We start from the raw sequence: 19,422 nt of genomic DNA on the forward strand, positions 1-19,422 counted from the left end.
ACTGAGTAATTGTCATTCAAAATGTGAGAGTACTGAAAGCTGAAAATTGACCTGGTTAGGAACGGGGTATAGGTGCCCAGTGGGCAAGTGGTTAAAGGCTATAATATATTTTTTTCTTTAACCACTTCAATACAGGGCACTTTCCCCCCTTTCTGCCCAGGCCAATTTTCAACTTTCATCGCTGTCACATTTTAAATGACAATTGCGCGGTCATGTAACATGGTACCCACAGAAAATTTTTATCATTTTGTTCCCACAAATAGAGCTTTCTTTTGGTGGTATTTGCTCACCTCTGGAGTTTTTATTTTTTGCTAAACAAATAAAAAAAGACCAAAAATTTTGAAGAAAAAAAAAAAAAGTTTTGTAAATAAGTAAGTTTTCTCCTTCACTAATGGGCACTGATGAGGTGGCAATAATGAGGTGGCACTAATGACTACTATGCAGCACTGATAAGCAGCACTAATGGGCATTGATAGGTGACACTGATGGGCACTGAAAGGCTGCACTGATGGGCACTTATAAGCAGCACTGATAGGTGGCTCTGATAGGCAGCACTGATGAGGAGGCACTGGCAGACATTACTGATGGGCACCTCTAATGGGCACTGATTGGCAGCCCTGATGGTCATACCTGGTGGTCCTGGGTGGGCACCCTGGGGGGGGGCTGCGCTGATAATCAATCAGTGTAGACCCCCAGTCAGGTGAGCAGCCGATCGGCTCTCCTCTACTCATGTCTTTCAGCAAGAGTGGAGGAAAAGGCGATACACAGCTCTTCCCGTTTACGCTGTGATTGGCCTACGTCAGAGGCTCTTTACCGAGAGCGGTGATGCGGTGTGTCAGACTGACACACCACATAAACGATCACTGCGCGCCCCCACGGGAGTGCAATCATATGACCTCCAGTCAGGATAACTGGACAGTGGAAAAGTGGTTAAATAACAAACGTGTTAAACTTACCTGCTCTGTGCAGTGGTTTTGCACAGAACAGCCAGATCCTCCTCTTCTCGGGTCCCCCGGCCCCTCCCTCCTGCCAAGTGCCCCCACAGCAAGCAGCTTGCAATGGGGGCACCCGGGGAGACGATCTCCTGAGCCGCTGCACCTTCATGTCTATTCACACAGAGCTGTGACTCGGCCCCGCCCCCTCTCTCTCCCCAATGGCTCACTAGCGGTGATGGGGCTGTTTCACAGAGAACAGGAGGATCGATCGGCTGCACAGAGCAGGTGAGTATTACGTTTATTTATTTGTAAAGAAAGACTTTAATATCATTTGTGTGCAGAGTGCCTTTCATAGGGAAGGAGGCTGCACCAAAATAATGTGCTTTCATTACATATGATTCTGACGCCCACCACGAATCTCTAAACACTACTCTCGTACTAAACAAGCCCCGTTTTATATCCACAATGAATAATTTCCACGTGCATAGACGCTGGATAATGTAAACACCAATGACGTTCCTCGCCCTTCCCTCATAAGGCGGAAGTGTGCAGGAAGTGCCCGCCTGTCACATGAGCGGACGACTTCCGGGTTGCTCCGTGTCACATGACAGCTGGAGAGACTCTGCAGAATTGAATGCTGCACAACGATTTGGTGTAAATCTGTGAAAGCTGCTGTCCCCGGACATGGATTTCTGTACTGCTAACTGGTACCCTCTGGGGGACGTGTATTACCGGTCAGTCTATGTGGCATCTGTTTAGAGACAACTAAACCTTTGTTACTACTGTAATACAGCTAGGCGTCTTGTACAGTAAGATATGTGTCTGTTTTACACTGCCAAGTGCTGCAGCAAGGCTTGAAGGCTAGGTGGATGTTTGTGGCCATTTTTCATGTTACACTCATATTTAGGGTGAAATATGGTCAGAGTCTGCGGCCTCCCAACCTACCAGAATCATGGGGTACTTCTCATGGTATTTTGTAATCTTTTGAATATGGAGGATCTGTGAGTCCTATCTGCAACCATGGCAGCGGGACTCAAAAGAGCACAAGAGTGGTGATGTCACCACACTCTAGCACATTGGTTACTTTCAATGATGTCACCACATTTGAAGTTCATTGATTTCTTCCCCGGTGACATCACCACACTTGTAGACCATTGATTACTTTGTCTGGTGACATCACCACACTTGCAGTCTTATTGATTTCTTCCTTTAGTGATGTCACCGCACTTGTAGTCCATTGATTATTTCCTCCGGTGGTGTCCCTACACTTGTAGTACATTGATTTCTTCCTCTGGTGACATCACCGCACTTGTAGTTCATTGATTATTTCCATCGGTGACGTCAACGCACTCTTAGACCATTTTATTATTTTCGCTTGTGACATTGCTACACTTTTAGTCCATCACCACACTTGTAGTTTATTGATTTCTTCCTTCAATGATGTCATCGCACTTGTAGTCCATTGTGTCAGAAACCATGAAATCAGACCGAGACAGAAGTACAGTTAAATCACACTTGTTTAATAATAAAAGTAAAAAAGAACAAATGTAGTCAAAACATAGAGTTCAGTAACCGTAACGGATAGTCAGCCAAGCCAGAAGTCAGGGATCAATGTAGTGAAACAGCAAAGCCAGAAGGGATGTCAGCAAAGCAAGTCTTTAAACAGGAACGGAGGAGATTGCCTTCGCTTTGGTCAACATTACAGAGACAGAGATCTTTTGGACTGGACGGCTTAAGTAGGCAGGACTGTCGAGCAGGATATCAACAGCTGAGTAACTATGGAGAGATAGGAGCTGGCAATTAGCCGACAGCTGAGCGGCCATCTCAGAGAAGGAAGGTTTGAGCCCAGCCCTGACACATTGATTATTTCCTGCAGTGGCATCACCGCACTTGTAGTCCATTGATTCATTTTAGTGACATCAATGAACTTATAGTCCATTGATTTCTTTCTTCTGTGATATCATTCACCTCACTTGTAGTCTGTGGATTACTTCCCCACCCAGTAATGGTAGGTATGTACACCCATACAGATCTGGGGCTAGAGGAAGACTCTTCAGGAGTCTGTACATTGCTCCCATGAAGCACTGATTGTGGTTGCAATGCTATGCAGGCTCCAATGCAAAAAACAAATAAATGCACAAATTTTTCTTTTCTCAACATGGGTTCATTTTATTTATTTTTACTAAAAGGTGGGCCATGCCTCCTAAAATACTCGGTGCTCCCAGCACATAGAGTAGGACTGTGACTCTTCCACACAAAACAGTGGCCTGGCTGTCCAGGGGTGCATCATGCACTCTTCCCCAAACACTGCTCCAATCAACAGCACCTCTAATGGCGAGCGATCGCCGTCGATTAGAGCAGCATTCGGGGAGGTTGGGGTGACCGAGATCCGGGCTGCTGCTTTGTTTGAGAGAGCCTACGTTTGACCCTCCTAAGTGCTGGCAGCACAGGTTGTTGTAATTTTTGCTGCAGCACTTAGCAATGTTAAAAAAAAAAAAAAAAAAAAAAAAAAAAAACTATATAAAGCCTGTCTGCATTCCAGAAATAAATAATATGGGTTCAAGAGGGCTTTAATGTTCTAAACAAATGAATCCATTTTTTTGCACGCATTGAAATAGCTTTGCACAGGATAAGTTGTACAGTGGGCCTTATTCAGTTCATGGGTACCCCACTTTTTTAATGGGATCATGCATAAGAGTAATTTGACACAGGTTTGTAATGCATTTCTGAAGAATTTTGAAGGCATTGTTTGAATTGTGAATGGGGTTTTTTTTTTTGCAGTTGTATACTTTTTGCAAATGACTCCTATGAGAATGCCAGATGATGCAGAATGTAAACCTTTAATGTAAACCTTTACTAAGAAGTATATTTATTTATTACAGGTACTTATATAGTGCTGACAATTTACACAACACACATATACACATACAGTATCTCACAGAAGTGAGTACAGCCCTCACATTTTTGTAAATATTTTATTCTATCTTTTCATGTGACAACACTGAAGAAATTACACCTTGCTATTATCTAAAGTAGTGAGAGTACAGCTTGTATAACAGTGTAAATTTGCTGTCCCCTCAAAATAACAACACACAGCCATTAATGTCTAAACCGCTGGCAACAAAAGTGAGTACACCCCTAAGTGAAAATATCCAAATTGGGCCCAATTAGCCATTTTCCCTTCCCAATGTCATGTGACTCGTTAGCATCACAAGGTCTCAGGTGTGAATGGGGAGCAGGTGTGTTAAATTTGGTGTTATCGCTCTCACTTTCTCATACTGGTCACTGGAAGTTCAACATGGCACCTCATGGCAAAAAACCCTCTGAGGAGCTAAAAAAAAAGAAATGTTGCTCTACATAAAGGTGGCCTAGGCTGTAAGAAGATTGCCAAGACCCTGAAACTGAGCTGCAGCATGGTGGCTAAGACCATACAGCGGTTTAACAGGAAAGGTTCCACTGAAAACAGGCCTCGCCATGGTCGACCAAAGAAATTGAGTACACATGCTTACCGTCATATCCAGAGGTTGTCTTTGGGAAATAGACGTATGAGTGCTGCCAGCATTGCTGCAGAGGTTGAAGGGATGGGGGCCTGGGGGGTCAGCCTGTCACTGCTCAAACCATACACTGCATCAAATTGGTCTACATGGCTGTCGTCCCAGAAGGAAGCCTCTTCTAAAAATGATGCACAAGAAAGCCTGCAAACAGTTTGCTGAAGACAAGCAGACTAAGGACATAGATTACTGAACCATGTCCTGTGGTCTCAGTAGACCAAGATAAACTTATTTGGTTCAGATGGTGTCAAGCGTGTGTGGCGGCAACCAGGTGAGGAGTGCAAAGACAAGTGTGTCTTGTCTACAGTCAAGCATGGTGGTGGAAGTGTCATGGTCTGGGGCTGCATGAGTGCTGCTGGTACTGGGTAGCTACAATTCATTGAGGGAACCAGGAATGCCAACATGTACTGTGACATACTGAAGCAGCGCATGATTCCCTCCCTTCGGAGACTGGGCTGCAGGGCAGTATTCCAACATAACTACCCCAAACACACCTCCAAGAAGACCACTGCCTTGCTAAAGAAGCTGAGGGTAAAGGTGATTGACTGGCTAAGCTTGTCTCCAGACCAAAACCCTATTGAGCATCTGTGGGGCATCTTGAAATGGAAGGTGGAGGAGCGCAAGGTCTCTATCATCAACCAGCTCCATGATGTCAACATGGAGGCTTGGAAGAGGACTTCAGTGGTAACCTGTGAAGCTATGGTGAACTCTATGGTCAAGAGGGTTAGAGCAGTGCTGGGAAATAATGGTGGCCACACAAAATATTGACACTTTGGGCCCAATTTGGACATTTTCACTACTGGGTGTACTCACTTTTGTTGCCAGCAGTTTAGACATTAATGGCTGCTGAGTTATTTTGAGGGGACAGCAAATTTACACTTGTTATACAAGCTGTACACTCACTACTTTACATTGTAGCAAAGTGTAATTTCTTCAGTGTTGTCACATGAAAAGATATAATAAAATATTTACAAAAATGTGAGGGGTGTATTCACTTTTGTGAGATACTGTGTGTGTATGTATATATGTATGTGTGTATGTGTGTGTATGTATATATATATATATTTTTCTCTCTACATTCACATCAGTCCCTGCCCTTAAGGAGCTTATACGGGCAGAATGTTGGGAGACATTTGCCGGTTAAAAAGAAAAAAGGCTGACATTCATGTGTGTGTTCTGTCGGACGTGCATGGTGGAAAACCATCAGCCGATCAGCGCCATTGGCGGAGAGCGCTGATCAAAGTGTTCTGGCGGGGGGCGCATCCCCCTGTCAAACACCATGGCTCAGCAGGGGGATCGCTGGAATAACCTCGCATGGTTAGTACAGTGGCTCTGACTGGAGCTGACAGTTTGGGTTGCACGAAAAAAAACCTGTAGTGTGTACCGGCTTAAAGTGGAGGGCCACCCTAAAATAAAAAGTGCATCAATATTTTTAAAAAAATTAAGAAGGGGAAAAAAAAGTGAGAAATTTTTTTTTTTTTAACTTACCTGAAACCCCTGTTGCTAGGCAGTCTTCCTAATCTGCCTCTTCCTATTCCGCGGCGCTTCCTCCTCTTCGGCGAGCTGCCCCGTTGCCTTCTGGGACATTGTGTGTGTGTGTGTCCCAGGAACCCACGGGGCCATTCACAAAGCGCTGCGCGACTCGCGCATGCGCAGTAGGAAACTGGCAGTGAAGCCGCAAAGGCTCCACTGCCTGTTTCCCTTAGTTAGGATGGTGACGCCGGCAGCCGATCCGATGGATGGATCGGCCTCGGGGGGCCGACATTACGGGCTCGCTGGACAGGTAAGTGTCCTTATTAAAAGTCAGCAGCTACAGTGTTTGTAGCTGCTGACCTTTTAAACAAAAACGGCCGAAACACCACTTTAACTCACTTCATACATAATAGGGACAATTTAGATAAGGCAGCTGCCATTGCTGATCTGCTTCAGAGAAATTCTAAAGACTTGCAAGTTATTTAATGTAAACAGAATTAGAATGCAGAGCTATTTATAGCATCTTCATGGGCCCCCTGGAGTCTGGATCATTGGGCAGCTATCCTTTATGCTCTTATTATAATTCCCTGGCTGGCTTTACTCCACTTTTCCTGTGTTTCTCTGTATTAAGAGACATTGGCTGCTAAAACTAGGCTACTGGTTTTTTCCATGTCTTGTTTTATTGTGTTGGAGTTGTAAATATTAGGAATATGTATTTATTTGAGGTACTTGTATAGCGCTGGCAATTTACACAGTGCTTTACACATATACAGTATATTGTACATTCACACCAGTCTGGCCCTCAGGGAGCTTGCAATTTAACCACTTCAATACCTTAGGGCGTCGTATGACGTCCTTGACTTTGTGTGGGGATATCTGAATGATGCCTGCAGCTACAGGCATCATTCAAATATCATACTTTCCAGCCGGCGATTCTGTGCATGATAAGAACGATCATAGCGGCAGTTCCGGTGCTTGATCGTTCTTATAGGCGACGGGAGGGGACTCCACCCCACCCCCCCCCGCCACCATCCGGGCTTTCCTGTGCCATCGGGGGCCCGGAGAAAGAATCAGCGCCAGATGACGACGATAGAGATTTCCGGTGACCAGATGGTCACCAGTCATCTCTACGACCGTCGGAGGCCCGGGCGCAACGTTATGACGTCACGCCCGGTTTCTGGAAGTAAACAAAGCCACGATCGTGGCTGTCAGCATGAGATCGTGATTTTTTTTTTTTTTTTTTTTTTCAATCTCATGCTTTCCAGCTTGGAGGAGAGATGTGGGGTCTTATTGACCCTGCATCTCTCCATAAAGAGGACCTGTCACAATAGAATTTTCAACTCTTTTAGTAAATCGGAACAAAGTACAGTTAGGTCTGTATATATTTGGACACAGGCACAATTTTCATACTTTTGGCTCTGTATGCCACCAGAATAACATTAAAACAAAACCATCCAAATGAATTTGAAGTGCAGACTTTCAGCTTTTTTTTTTTTTTTTTTTTTTACAAGAAAACAGACTTTCAGCTTTAATTCATAGGGTTGAACATAAATATCAAGTACAAATTTTAGGAACTGCAACCATTCTTATACACATTCCCCCCCCCCATTTTCAGGGGCTCAAATGTAATTGGACAAATGAATATAATCATAAATGTTCATTTTTAATATTTTGTTGAGAATCGTTTACTGGGAATGACTGCCTGAAGTCTGGAACCATTGGACATTACCAAGGACTGGGTTTCCTCCTTTCTCATGCTTTGCCAGGCTCTAACTGCAGCTGTCTTCAGTTGTTCTTTGTTTGTGGGTCTTTCTGCCTTTAGTTTTGCCTTCAGCAAGTGAAATGCATGCTTAATTGGGTTGAGATTAGGTGATTGACTTGGCCATTGCAGGATATTCCACTTCTTTTCCTTCAAAATCACCTGGGTTGCTTATGCAGTGTGTTTTGGATCATTGTCTGTACTGTGATGCGCCATCCAATCAACTTTGCTGCATTTGGCTGAATCTGGGCTGACAGTATATCTCTAAACACAGCAGAGTTTGCCCGGCTGCTTCTGTCACATCAATAAAAACCAATGACCCAGTGCCACTGGAAGCCATGCATGCCCATGCCATCACACTGCCTCCACCATATTTTTACAGATGACGTTGTGTGCTTTAGATCATGAGATGTTCCCAGCCTTCTCCACACCTTTTCCCCCCCGTCATTCTGGTACAGATTAATCTTGGTTTCGTCCATCCAAAGAAAGCTTTTCCAGAACTGGTCTGGCTTTTTTTTTTTTTTTTAGGTGTTTTTTGGCAAAGTCTAATCTGACTTTTCTATTCTTCAGGCTTATGAATGGTTTGCACCTTGTGGTGAACCCCCTGTATTTGCTCTCGTGAAGTTTTCTCTTGATTGTAGACTTTGACAATGATACGCCCACCTCCTGGAGAGTGTTCTTCACTTGTCTTGATGTTGTGAATGGGTTTCTCTTTACCATAGAGAGAATCCTGCGATCATCTATCACTGTTGTCTTTTGTGCACGTCCAGGCCTTTTTTATGTTGCTGAGCTCCCCAGTGCGTTCTTCTTTCCTCACAAGGTACCAAACTGTTGATTTGACCACTTCTAATGTTGCTACTATCTCTCTGATGGATTTCTTTCATTTTTGAAGCCTTACAATGGCCTGTTTCACTTGCATGGACAGCAATAGATTCTAAATGAAAATACCACACTTAGAATACACTCCAGACTTTTTATCTGCTTAATTGATGAAGAAGTAACAAAGGAGTAGCCCACACCTGGTAATGAAACAGCTTTTTTTTTTTTTTTTTTTTTTAATAAATCTTTATTTATGAAAGACAGGGTATTACATTGCAAAATAATAAAACTGTAAAGATAGAATGACATCTACCAAAGGTGATGACTTTAAGTAATACACCAATCATTCCTTTCTATTATTCAAAAGAGAAAAATGAGAAAGGGGGGGGGGGGAACAATTGGTCAGGTGACAGAGTAGTGAAAGAAGCTCATCCCAATCACCGGGTTATAGATATTTGGCAGGCTTCCTATTCTACATTTAAGTCCGATTTTATCATAAGGTTATGGGGTGGAACAGACAGGAGTATGTGGAGGGAGGGGGGCAATGTGCGCCTCCAGATAACCTCACTCCACACCTCCTCCTTCCCATATCCCCTCAAGACTAGGCATCTGTACCATAGCAGCACAAAAGTGCCTGTATCCCCCGCAGGTCAGGGTGTCTCATGGCATCAGACCTCCAAAGTCTATTCGATCATCTTGCTTGTCTATTTCTCATCCGTCACCTGACGTCAAACACATTGGCTATCCTTAAGTAGACAACCATAACCAGTTAAAGCGGGGGTACACCTAAACCGCCAAAAAAAAAAAAAATATATTAAAAGCCAGCAGCTACAAATACTGCAGCTGCTGACGTTTAATACATGGCCACTTACCTGTCCCAGGGTCCAGCGATGTTGACAGGCGACGCCGAGAACCCGCTCGGTTCTCGGCAGCTGCCGCCGCCATCCTAGGTGAGGGAATCAGGAAGTGAAGAGTTGCGGCTTCACTTCCCGGTTCCCTACTGCGCATGCGCGAGTCGCGCTGCGCAACGTAACTGGTCCCCGCTATCTCCTGGGAGCTGTGTGTTTGACAGGAAGAGGCATAGACTCCCATGGGAGTCTATGCCGGAAGTCGGTGCAAATACCTGTCTTAGACAGGTATCTGCACCCCCCTCCCCCCTGAAAGGTGCCAAATGTGACACCGGAGGGGGGGAGGGTTCCGAAAAGCGGAAGTTCCATTTTTGTGTGGAACTCCGCTTTAAGACTTAGTACATTTTAAGGAATAGGAAAGGGAGGAAAAAAGGAAAAGCAGGTTGGAACATAAATGTTTAAATCTGTGACGTGTTACTAGTGCATTGCACCCCACATGGAGAATTAAACTGTGGCGCTCCCTCCAAAACTACTCACACCTCTTACAGTGAATTACCTAATCTAGTGAGCACCTCTTTACAGGTGTTTCCTAAAAAAATATATAATATAGTATTAGTGAACAAAATGAAAATAAAACACCAAAAACAAAGTACATAAAGTGACTATGTGCCAATACTGCTCATATAGTTGTATACATCAATCCCTGTGCAGTGACAGCACAAAAATGATGTATAACATCAAAGCTAATGACAATCTTTATATATCATACAATTCCTACTCTACTCTGTGAAAAGTACACACACACGTACAAAGTGTCTGTGATCGTGATCAACAAAAAGACATCAAATGTGCCACAGCAAGTCCTTTTTAATTCCAGGAGTGTAATTATCTTCTATCGAGTCCTTCCACCACACCTGCGTGTTCAGTGACCCCTCTCCCAGCGGAAAGCCACTCACCAGCTCCTCATGCCTCCACTCTCGTATGAGGCTTTAAAGCATAGATGTCTAGGTCTACTGGAAAGGGTTAAACATATTCCATCCGGATATTCGCTCCATATGCAAATTAAAGAAGACTCCCAATAGTGTGATAACGTAACAATTTAATAGTACACACTACAAATCACACTCCAAAAGTTCCACTCACATTGTGTAAAAGATTAAAAAGCACAGCAAATTCCACAGCAATCTATAAATGCAGTAAACGACACAGCAGCTTGGATCATCCAACACCACACCACGAAAGTCACCAGATCAACTATCAACGCACTTGCACTTTTTATAGTCACATTTTCATCTATGTATTAGTCACTTCACTTGATGTACCAGCACTGAAGTCACTTTAGATGTATACATGCACTTTTATACATAGAGCTATTTTTTGTGGATTCATTTATTGTTTTATAACATAGTGATTTCATACTTATTGTTCACTATTTAATTCTTTTAGAGGTTTTGCGCGGAATCACAGACACAATCAGGGCCGTCTTTAGCGCAGGGCAAACGGGGCACTTGCCCAGGGCCCAATCTTTGTTGGGGGGCCCGCGCTAGCTGTGAATTGGGGCCCCGATGACAGCTTTGCAGAGCGCACAGAGGACACGGGAGGACGTATTCCTCGCTAGCCAGCTGTGAGGGGGCGGGGCCGGGAGCTCCACTGACGCTCTGACCCCGCCCACGTGCAGCCTGTGTACTCGGAAAAGAGCTTCTGTAGTGAGAGCCAGTGATCGGAGTGCGAGTGTCAGTGGAGCTTCCGGCCCCGCCCCCTCTATACTGGCTGGTGAATACAGAGGTCCGGGGGCGGGGCCGGGAGCTCCAATGACACTCCCACTCCGATCACTGGCTCTCACTACAGGCGCTCTATTCCCAGTACATAGGCTGCACGTGGGCGGGGTCAGAGCGTCAGTGGAGCTCCCGGCCCCGCCCCTCTCAGCTGGCTAGCGCGGAATACATCCTCCCATGTCCTCTGTGCACTCTGCAAAGCTGTCATCGGGGCGACAATTCACGGGTGATGTGGGCCCCTCAACAAAGCATCAGTGGAGCTCCCAGCTGCTTTAGTGAGAGCAGAGAGTGGAAGCCCCGCCCACAGTCCTGAATGCATGTAGTAAGTTTGGCTGGCCAGGTATGTCCTTACAACCATAAAATGCCTGACTGTTTAAACTCTGAGCTGTGTTATTTAACTGTAAAGCTGTGCATTGCTGAAAGTTCTCTGACCATCCCCTGTATATTGTCTGCAGTCTCTGATTGTCTCCTGCAGTATGTCTGCAGTCTCTGATTGTCTCCTGCAGTATGTCCACAGTCTCTGATTGTCTCCTGCAGTATGTCTGCAGTCTCTGGTAATCTCCTGCAGTATGTCCGCAGTCTCTGATTGTCTCCTGCAGTATGTCCGCAGTCTCTGGTAATCTCCTGCAGTATGTCCGCAGTCTCTGATTGTCTCCTGCAGTATGTCCGCAGTCTCTGGTAATCTCCTGCAGTATGTCCGCAGTCTCTGAGTGTCTCCTGCAGTATGTCCGCAGTCTCTGAGTGTCTCCTGCAGTATTTCCGCAGTCTCTGATTGTCTCCTGCAGTATTTCCGCAGTCTCTGATTGTCTCCTGCAGTATTTCCGCAGTCTCTGATTGTCTCCTGCAGTATTTCCGCAGTCTCTGATTGTCTCCTGCAGTATTTCCGCAGTCTCTGATTGTCTCCTGCAGTATTTCCGCAGTCTCTGATTGTCTCCTGCAGTATTTCCGCAGTCTCTGATTGTCTCCTGCAGTATTTCCGCAGTCTCTGATTGTCTCCTGCAGTATTTCCGCAGTCTCTGATTGTCTCCTGCAGTATGTCCACAGTCTCTGATTGTCTCCTGCAGTATGTCCACAGTCTCTGATTGTCTCCTGCAGTATGTCTGCAGTCTCTGGTAATCTCCTGCAGTATGTCCGCAGTCTCTGATTGTCTCCTGCAGTATGTCTGCAGCCTCTGATTGTCTCCTGCAGTATGTCTGCAGTCTCTGGTAATCTCCTGCAGTATGTCCGCAGTCTCTGATTGTCTCCTGCAGTATGTCCGCAGTCTGATTGTCTCCTGCAGTATGTCCGCAGCCTCTGAGTGTCTCCTGCAGTATGTCCGCAGTCTCTGATTGTCTCCTGCCGTATGTCCGCAGTCTCTGATTGTCTCCTGCAGTATGTCCGCAGTCTCTGGTAATCTCCTGCAGTATGTCCGCAGTCTCTGATTGTCTCCTGCCGTATGTCCGCAGTCTCTGATTGTCTCCTGCAGTATGTCCGCAGTCTCTGGTAATCTCCTGCAGTATGTCCGCAGTCTCTGTTAATCTCCTGCAGTATGTCCGCAGTCTCTGAGTGTCTCCTGCAGTATTTCCGCAGTCTCTGATTGTCTCCTGCAGTATGTCCGCAGTTTCTGATTGTCTCCTGCAGTATTTCCGCAATCTCTGATTGTCTCCTGCAGTATGTCCGCAGTCTCTGGTAATCTCCTGCAGTATGTCCGCAGTCTCTGGTAATCTCCTGCAGTATGTCCGCAGTCTCTGAGTGTCTCCTGCAGTATTTCCGCAGTCTCTGATTGTCTCCTGCAGTATGTCCGCAGTTTCTGATTGTCTCCTGCAGTATTTCCGCAATCTCTGATTGTCTCCTGCAGTATTTCCGCAGTCTCTGATTGTCTCCTGCAGTATTTCCGCAGTCTCTGATTGGCTCCTGCAGTATTTCCGCAGTCTCTGATTGGCTCCTGCAGTATTTCCGCAGTCTCTGATTGGCTCCTGCAGTATTTCCGCAGTCTCTGGCTCCTGCAGTATGTCCGCAGTCTCTGATTGTCTCCTGCAGTATGTCCGCAGCCTCTGTGTGTCTCCTGCAGTATGTCCGCAGTCTCTGTCTCCTGCAGCATGTCCGCAGTCTCTGATTGTCTCCTGCAGTATGTCCGCAGTCTCTGATTGTCTCCTGCAGTATTTCCGCAGTCTCTGTCTCCTGCAGTATGTACACAGTCTCTAATTGTCTCCTGCAGTATGTCCGCAGTCTCTGGTAATCTCCTGCAGTCTCTGGTAATCTCCTGCAGTATGTCCGCAGTCTCTGGTAATCTCCTGCAGTATGTCCGCAGTCTCTGATTGTCTCCTGTAGTATGTGTATTAATGTGCCCCTTTACTTGCTCAATTATTTGGGATTGCTCCACTGCTCAGTGAGAGGTAATGATGTGCATGAACCTCTAGCAACCAATCAGCAAACAAGTAGTGATCTGCTTTAATCTCTAGCAACCAATCAGTAAATGCTAATGATGTGCTGTAACCCCTAGCAACCAATTAGTGAGCGCTAATAATGTACATTAACCTCTAGCAACCAATCGGCAAGCAGAAATTATGTGTTGTAACCTCTAGAAACCAGCCATTGAGCAGTAATGATAGGCTGTAACCTCTGGCAAACAATTGCAATCGCTGCCTGATCTGCTGCAGTAAACTGATTTTGAGTCTACCTGCTATTTTTTGTATGTCTCAGAATGGAGGGGGGGCCCCAAGAAAATGTTTGCCCAGGGCCCAATCAAAATTAAAGATGGCCCTGGACACAATTCATTTTTATTGTGCAATTTGTAGATTTTAGGTAGTGGAGTGGTGTTCACTATTTGATTTTGCAGCAATACACAGATTATTTCTTAATCACTTTAGTAGCGTAGAAGTCCATCGCAAGATATCTCACAAGATAATTACACTCGTGGAATTAAAAAGGACTTGCTGTGGCACATTTGATGTCTTTTTGTTGATCACGATCACGGACACTTTGTACATGTGTGTGTACTTTTCAGAGTTTTTGGTATAGTCACATAGGAATTGTATGATATATAAAGATTGTCATTAGCTTTGATGTTATACATCGTTTTTGTGTTGTCACTGCACAGGGATTGATGTATACAACTATATGAGCAGTATTGGCACATAATCACTTTATGTACTTTTGTTTTTGGTGTTTTATTTTCATTTTGTTCACTAATACTATATTATATATTTTTTTAGGAAACGCCTGTAAAGAGGTGCTCACTAGATTAGGTAATTCACTGTAAGAGGTGTGAGTAGTTTTGGAGGGAGCGCCACGGTTTAATTCTCCACGTGGGGTGCAATGCACTAGTAATACGTCACAGATTTTAACATTTATGCTTATCTTATATACACCAAGTGGCAGCTATAGTTAGGTTATACCAACCAGTGGTAGTCAATATCTAGGTTGACTCTCCGAGGCGCAGTGGTGGTGAACTCAGTATAGGGTGGGAATTTTACTTAGGAGAACCGTTTATTAACAGGTTGGAACATAACTGGGAATTTGTGTCCAGCTTCGCCTCCCATCTGCGCCCCCCCCCCCCCCTGCATCATCACATGCGCTGGAAAATTAAACCGGAGAAGGGGAAGTGTCCCACCTCCATTTTCCTGTGTGGTTATAGTACAATATAGTACCCTGGGTCCTAAGTCGTGGCTCCCACCTGTGGGCCCTTAAGGCATCCTTTCAGGGATGGATCAGGTAGTTCGAGGAGGGCATTGTCTAAGCTAAAAGGTATGTGACCTGGATCTGAAGTATATATTGTCCAGGGTTGCCACACCGTTGTGAAGTGGTCTTGGAGACCTTTACAGGTGGCAATCCAATCCTCTGCCTCTCGGATGTCCCCCACCCTGCAACGCCATTCCTCTCTGGATGGGACTTGCGGCCACCTCCAGTATATAGGAAGTAGCCGCTTTGCTGCATTGAGCAAATGAGGCAGCATAATTTTCTTGTATTTGTTTAATGGCATGGAAGGAATGTGCAGCAATGAAACAGCTTTTGATTCAATTGTCCAATTACTTTTGGTTCCTTGAAAAAAAGGGGATGGCTATTAAGAGCTGTGATTCCTAAGCCCTTCCTCCGATTTGGATGTACATACCCTTAAATTAAACCTGAGTGTGCACATTCAGCCCATATCCATTATACAACTATAGCTTGAATATGTTTTGGTAAATACCTGAGAAAAAAAAATTGTGCCTGTGTATATATATATATATATATATATATATATATAGACCTAAAGGGCTCATTTACACTTGCTTTGGCTTCAACACACATTAACGGCTAGTTTACGCTTCAAAACAAGGCTTCATATGGGCTTTGTCAAAGCTCCTGTCACTAATAAAATGGTTAGCTTACAGTCCTGTTTACAACTTGCTTTGGCTTTGCTTTGCTTTGGCTTCACTTCTAAAATGATACCCCATGTAGCTTCAGTGGTGTTTCAAAGCATCTACAAAGCCCCCATAGAAGTCTATGGCCAAGCTTGCTTGAAACCCCGAAGAAGCCTCATTGAAACACCAAGCAAAAGCAAGGTGTAAACAGGACTGTAAGCTAACCATTTTATTTAGTGACAGGGGCTTTGACTGGCGTTCAGAGAGCTTTAGCAAAGCGTGTCCGAAGCCTTGTTTTGAAACAAGTGTAAACTAGCCCTAACTGTATCTCCTAAGTGGGTCCCCTGGCAGAGGTTTTACCCTTCATGGCTTTCAATATACTTTAATATCACTGACCTTTATGAGATAGCATTCAGTCCTATAGCCTAAGATTCAAGAATACCATGCACAACTGTTAAACTAGCTTTATAACCTGACAGAACTACCTTTTTAAAATTTAAAGGTTGAAAATATAAATTGTTCTTAGAATATTAGTAATTTGAATGTATTGTTTGTTTTTGCCTGCAGTAAGTTTGAATTGTATCAAATGCAATGGAACATCAGAGAAGAATTTAAAGATTGTCTTGTGGCAGTTGGTCCATATGGAGGATCAATAGGTATATATATATATTTTTTTCTTTTGATATACGGTGAGGGAAAAAAGTATTTGATCCCCCTTCTGATTTTATATGTTTGCCCACTGACAAATTATCAGTCTATAATTTTAATGGTATTTTTATTTTAAGAGTGAGAGACAGAATAATAACAAAAAATCCAGAAAAATGCATTTAAAAAAACGTATTAATTGATTTGCATTTTAATGAGTGAAATAAGTATTTGATCCCCTATTGGCAAGATTTCTGGCTCCCAGGTGTCTTCTATACAGGTAACGAGTTGAGATTAGGGGCACTCTCTTAAAGGGAGTGCTCCTAATCTCTACTTGTTACCTATATAAAAGACACCTGTCCACAGAACTAATCAATCAGATTTCAGTCTCTCCACCATGGCCAAGACCAAAGAGCTGTCCAAGGATGTCAGAGACAGAATTGTAGACCTACACAAGGCTGGAATGTGCTACAAAATCATCGCCAAGTAGCTTAGTGAGAGGGATGCCTGTATGTAAAAACAAAGCTCTGACTGAAGTTAAATAATGCCTTTCTGATAGGGGTAGGCCATTTTACATACCTCCGAAGCCAGAGATATCATTCTAGCCTGTCCTGTCCTGTCCTGTCCTGTCCTGGTGGTTGGGGGTGAGCCTGTAATGGCTGTGAGTGTCTTACCAACGTCCTCACAACAAACATCCTTTGTTACCAGGTCATTTTCAGTGCTGTTATAGTTTGAATGACAATTACACTGTACCCAAATGTAGTACCATTTTTATTAGTTTACATTTACTTTGCACTTTGTTTTTCACACTGGAAAATTGCCGGCAAATGAACTGTGTTTTGTGACTTGCATTTGGGGTGTCATTAACACTGCCACCCACTGCAGATAGCAAGTGCTGTGCGTTTATGAACTATGTGCTGGAAACACACAAGGAACACAGGTTTCCCGCACTTTGTTTTGGTGTCAACTGGCCCTGTATGTTTTCTATGAGCCTGTGTAGGGGGGGTGTCCCTTCCCTTCATCCAGTTCTTAGATTACAGGGAACTCTGTGCTCTAATGCCGCGTACACACGAGCGGACTTTAGGACAGACTTTGTCCCGCGGACTTTTTATCGGACTTTACGATGGACTTTCTGAATGAACGGACTTGCCTACACACGATCAACCAAAGTCCGACGGATTCGTTCCTTGATGACGTACGACCTAGTTAAAACAAGGAAGTTCATAGCCAGTAGCCAATAGCTGCCCTAGCGTCGGTTTTTGTCCATCGGACTAGCATACAGACGAGCGGACTTTTCGACCGGACTCGAGTCCGTCGAAAAGATTTGAAACATGTTTCATTTCTAGGTCCGTCAAACTTTTGGGGAAAAAAAGTCCGCTGGAGCCCACACACGATCGAATTGTCTGACGGACTCTGGTCCGCCGAACCAAGTATGGCGTAAAGTCCGGTCGTGTGTAGGCAGCATTACTCTACAGTGTCTGTGATGTCAGATCCCTGCCCCCGCGTTTGTTCCTGAGAAAAATCCTGTACAGTGAATTGATGTAAAGGAGAGAAGACTGCAGATAAACAGCTAGGATTGACACCTGAGTGTTTCACTGGGTAAATGTAAGGTTTACAACCACTTTAGCTTTTCATTCCCAGTTGAAGTTCTTCTATAACAGGTCACTAAGCATGCATCTGATTTACTTTTACATATTTCTTCCTGGGTAGTGTCTAACCAAAAAAGGAAAGTCGTAGGATGTTAATCATGACAGGTTTACTTTATTTTTATGTTATTATTATTATTATTTTTTTTTTTTTTTGAGATAATTGGGATGAAAGGAGATCATTACATCTAAAACCTACACCTGCAAAATCATTTTACTATGAATTGTGTGAATATTTACTTGAATTATCCAGACATGTGAAAAGAAAATCCCTGTGTATTGATTTCATCTGTGCATATATAGTATATTGATTTCACCTGCATATGATTGAATAATTGAAGTGAAAATTCTCAGAATGTATTGTGTGAAGATTTCCAACTCCTTTAGTAAACCAACCTCAGTATCTCTAGTATTCTATGGATACATACAACAATTCTTGTGCTGAACCATTGATGAAGAATTGAGTTGGCAGTATCGGTGATATGCCCACTAATGGATTTATTATGTTGTTTCGTTCGACCAGCCTTTCTCAACGTTTTCAGCACAGAGGAACCCTTGAAATAACTTTCTGGTCTCGGGGAACCCCTGCTAAAATTCCTATATCTATATCTCATTAAACATTAACTGCTTCAGCCCCGGAAGAATTTACCCCCTTCCTGACCAGAGCGTTTTTTGCGATTCGGTACTGCGTCGTTTTAACCACTTCAGCCCCAGAAGGATTTACCCCCTTCCTGACCAGAGCACTTTTTACAATTTGGCACTGCGACGCTTTAACTGCTAATTGCGCGGTCATGCAATGCTGTAACCAAACGAAATTTGCGTCCTTTTCTTCCCACAAATAGAGCTTTCTTTTGATGGTATTTGATCACCTCTGCCGTTTTTATTTTTTGCGCTATACACGGAAAAAGACCGAAAATTTTGAAAAAAAAATGATATTTTCTACTTTTTGTTCTAAAAAAAATCCAATAAACTCAATTTTAGTCATACATTTAGGCCAAAATGTATTTGGCCACATGTCTTTGGTAAAAAAAATGTCATGTTGTATATTTATTGGTTTGCGCAAAAGTTATAGCGCCTACAAACTAGGGTACATTTTCTGGAATTTACACAGCCTTTAATTTATGACTGCCTATGTCGTTTCTTGAGGTGCTAAAATGGCAGGGCAGTACAAAACCCCCACAAATGACCCCATTTTGGAAAGTAGACACCCCAAGGAAATTGCTGAGAGGCATTTTGAGCCCATTGAATATTCATTTTTTTTGTCCCAAGTGATTGAATAATGACAAAAAAAAAAAAATAAATAAATAAATTACAAAAAGTTGTCACTAAATGATATATTGCTCACACAGGCCATGGGCATATGTGGAATTGCACCCCAAAATACATTTAGCTGCTTCTCCTGAGTATGGGGATACCACATGTGTGGGACTTTTTGGGAGCCTAGCCGCATACGGGGCCCCGAAAACCAATCACTGCCTTCAGGATTTCTAAGGGCGTACATTTTTGATTTTACTCCTCACTACCTATCACAGTTTTGAAGGCCATAAAATGCCCAGATGGCACAAACCCCCCCCCCCCAAATGACCCCATTTTGGAAAGTAGACACCCCAAGCTATTTGCTGAGAGGCATGTTGAGTCCATGGAATATT

General features: G+C 43.9%; 1 protein-coding gene across 2 annotated transcripts in view; it reads left to right on the forward strand.

The window, feature by feature from the left end:
• The first annotated feature begins 1,490 nt into the window (after nt 1-1,490).
• Nucleotides 1,491-19,422, forward strand: part of VPS16 (VPS16 core subunit of CORVET and HOPS complexes) — a 265,631-nt gene continuing 247,699 nt past the window's right edge. Inside the window, exons 1-2 of one of the 2 annotated variants that reach the window (XM_073633127.1) lie at nt 1,491-1,669; nt 16,050-16,138. In XM_073633127.1, coding sequence (XP_073489228.1) covers nt 1,620-1,669; nt 16,050-16,138 — 139 coding nt within the window. In that variant the 5' untranslated portion in view covers nt 1,491-1,619. The remainder of the gene's footprint in view (nt 1,670-16,049; nt 16,139-19,422) is intronic. The other variant, XM_073633128.1, reaches the window with a different exon arrangement.

Source organism: Aquarana catesbeiana, linkage group LG06 (assembly GCF_042186555.1).
Source record: "Aquarana catesbeiana isolate 2022-GZ linkage group LG06, ASM4218655v1, whole genome shotgun sequence".
Lineage (NCBI taxonomy): Eukaryota > Metazoa > Chordata > Amphibia > Anura > Ranidae > Aquarana > Aquarana catesbeiana.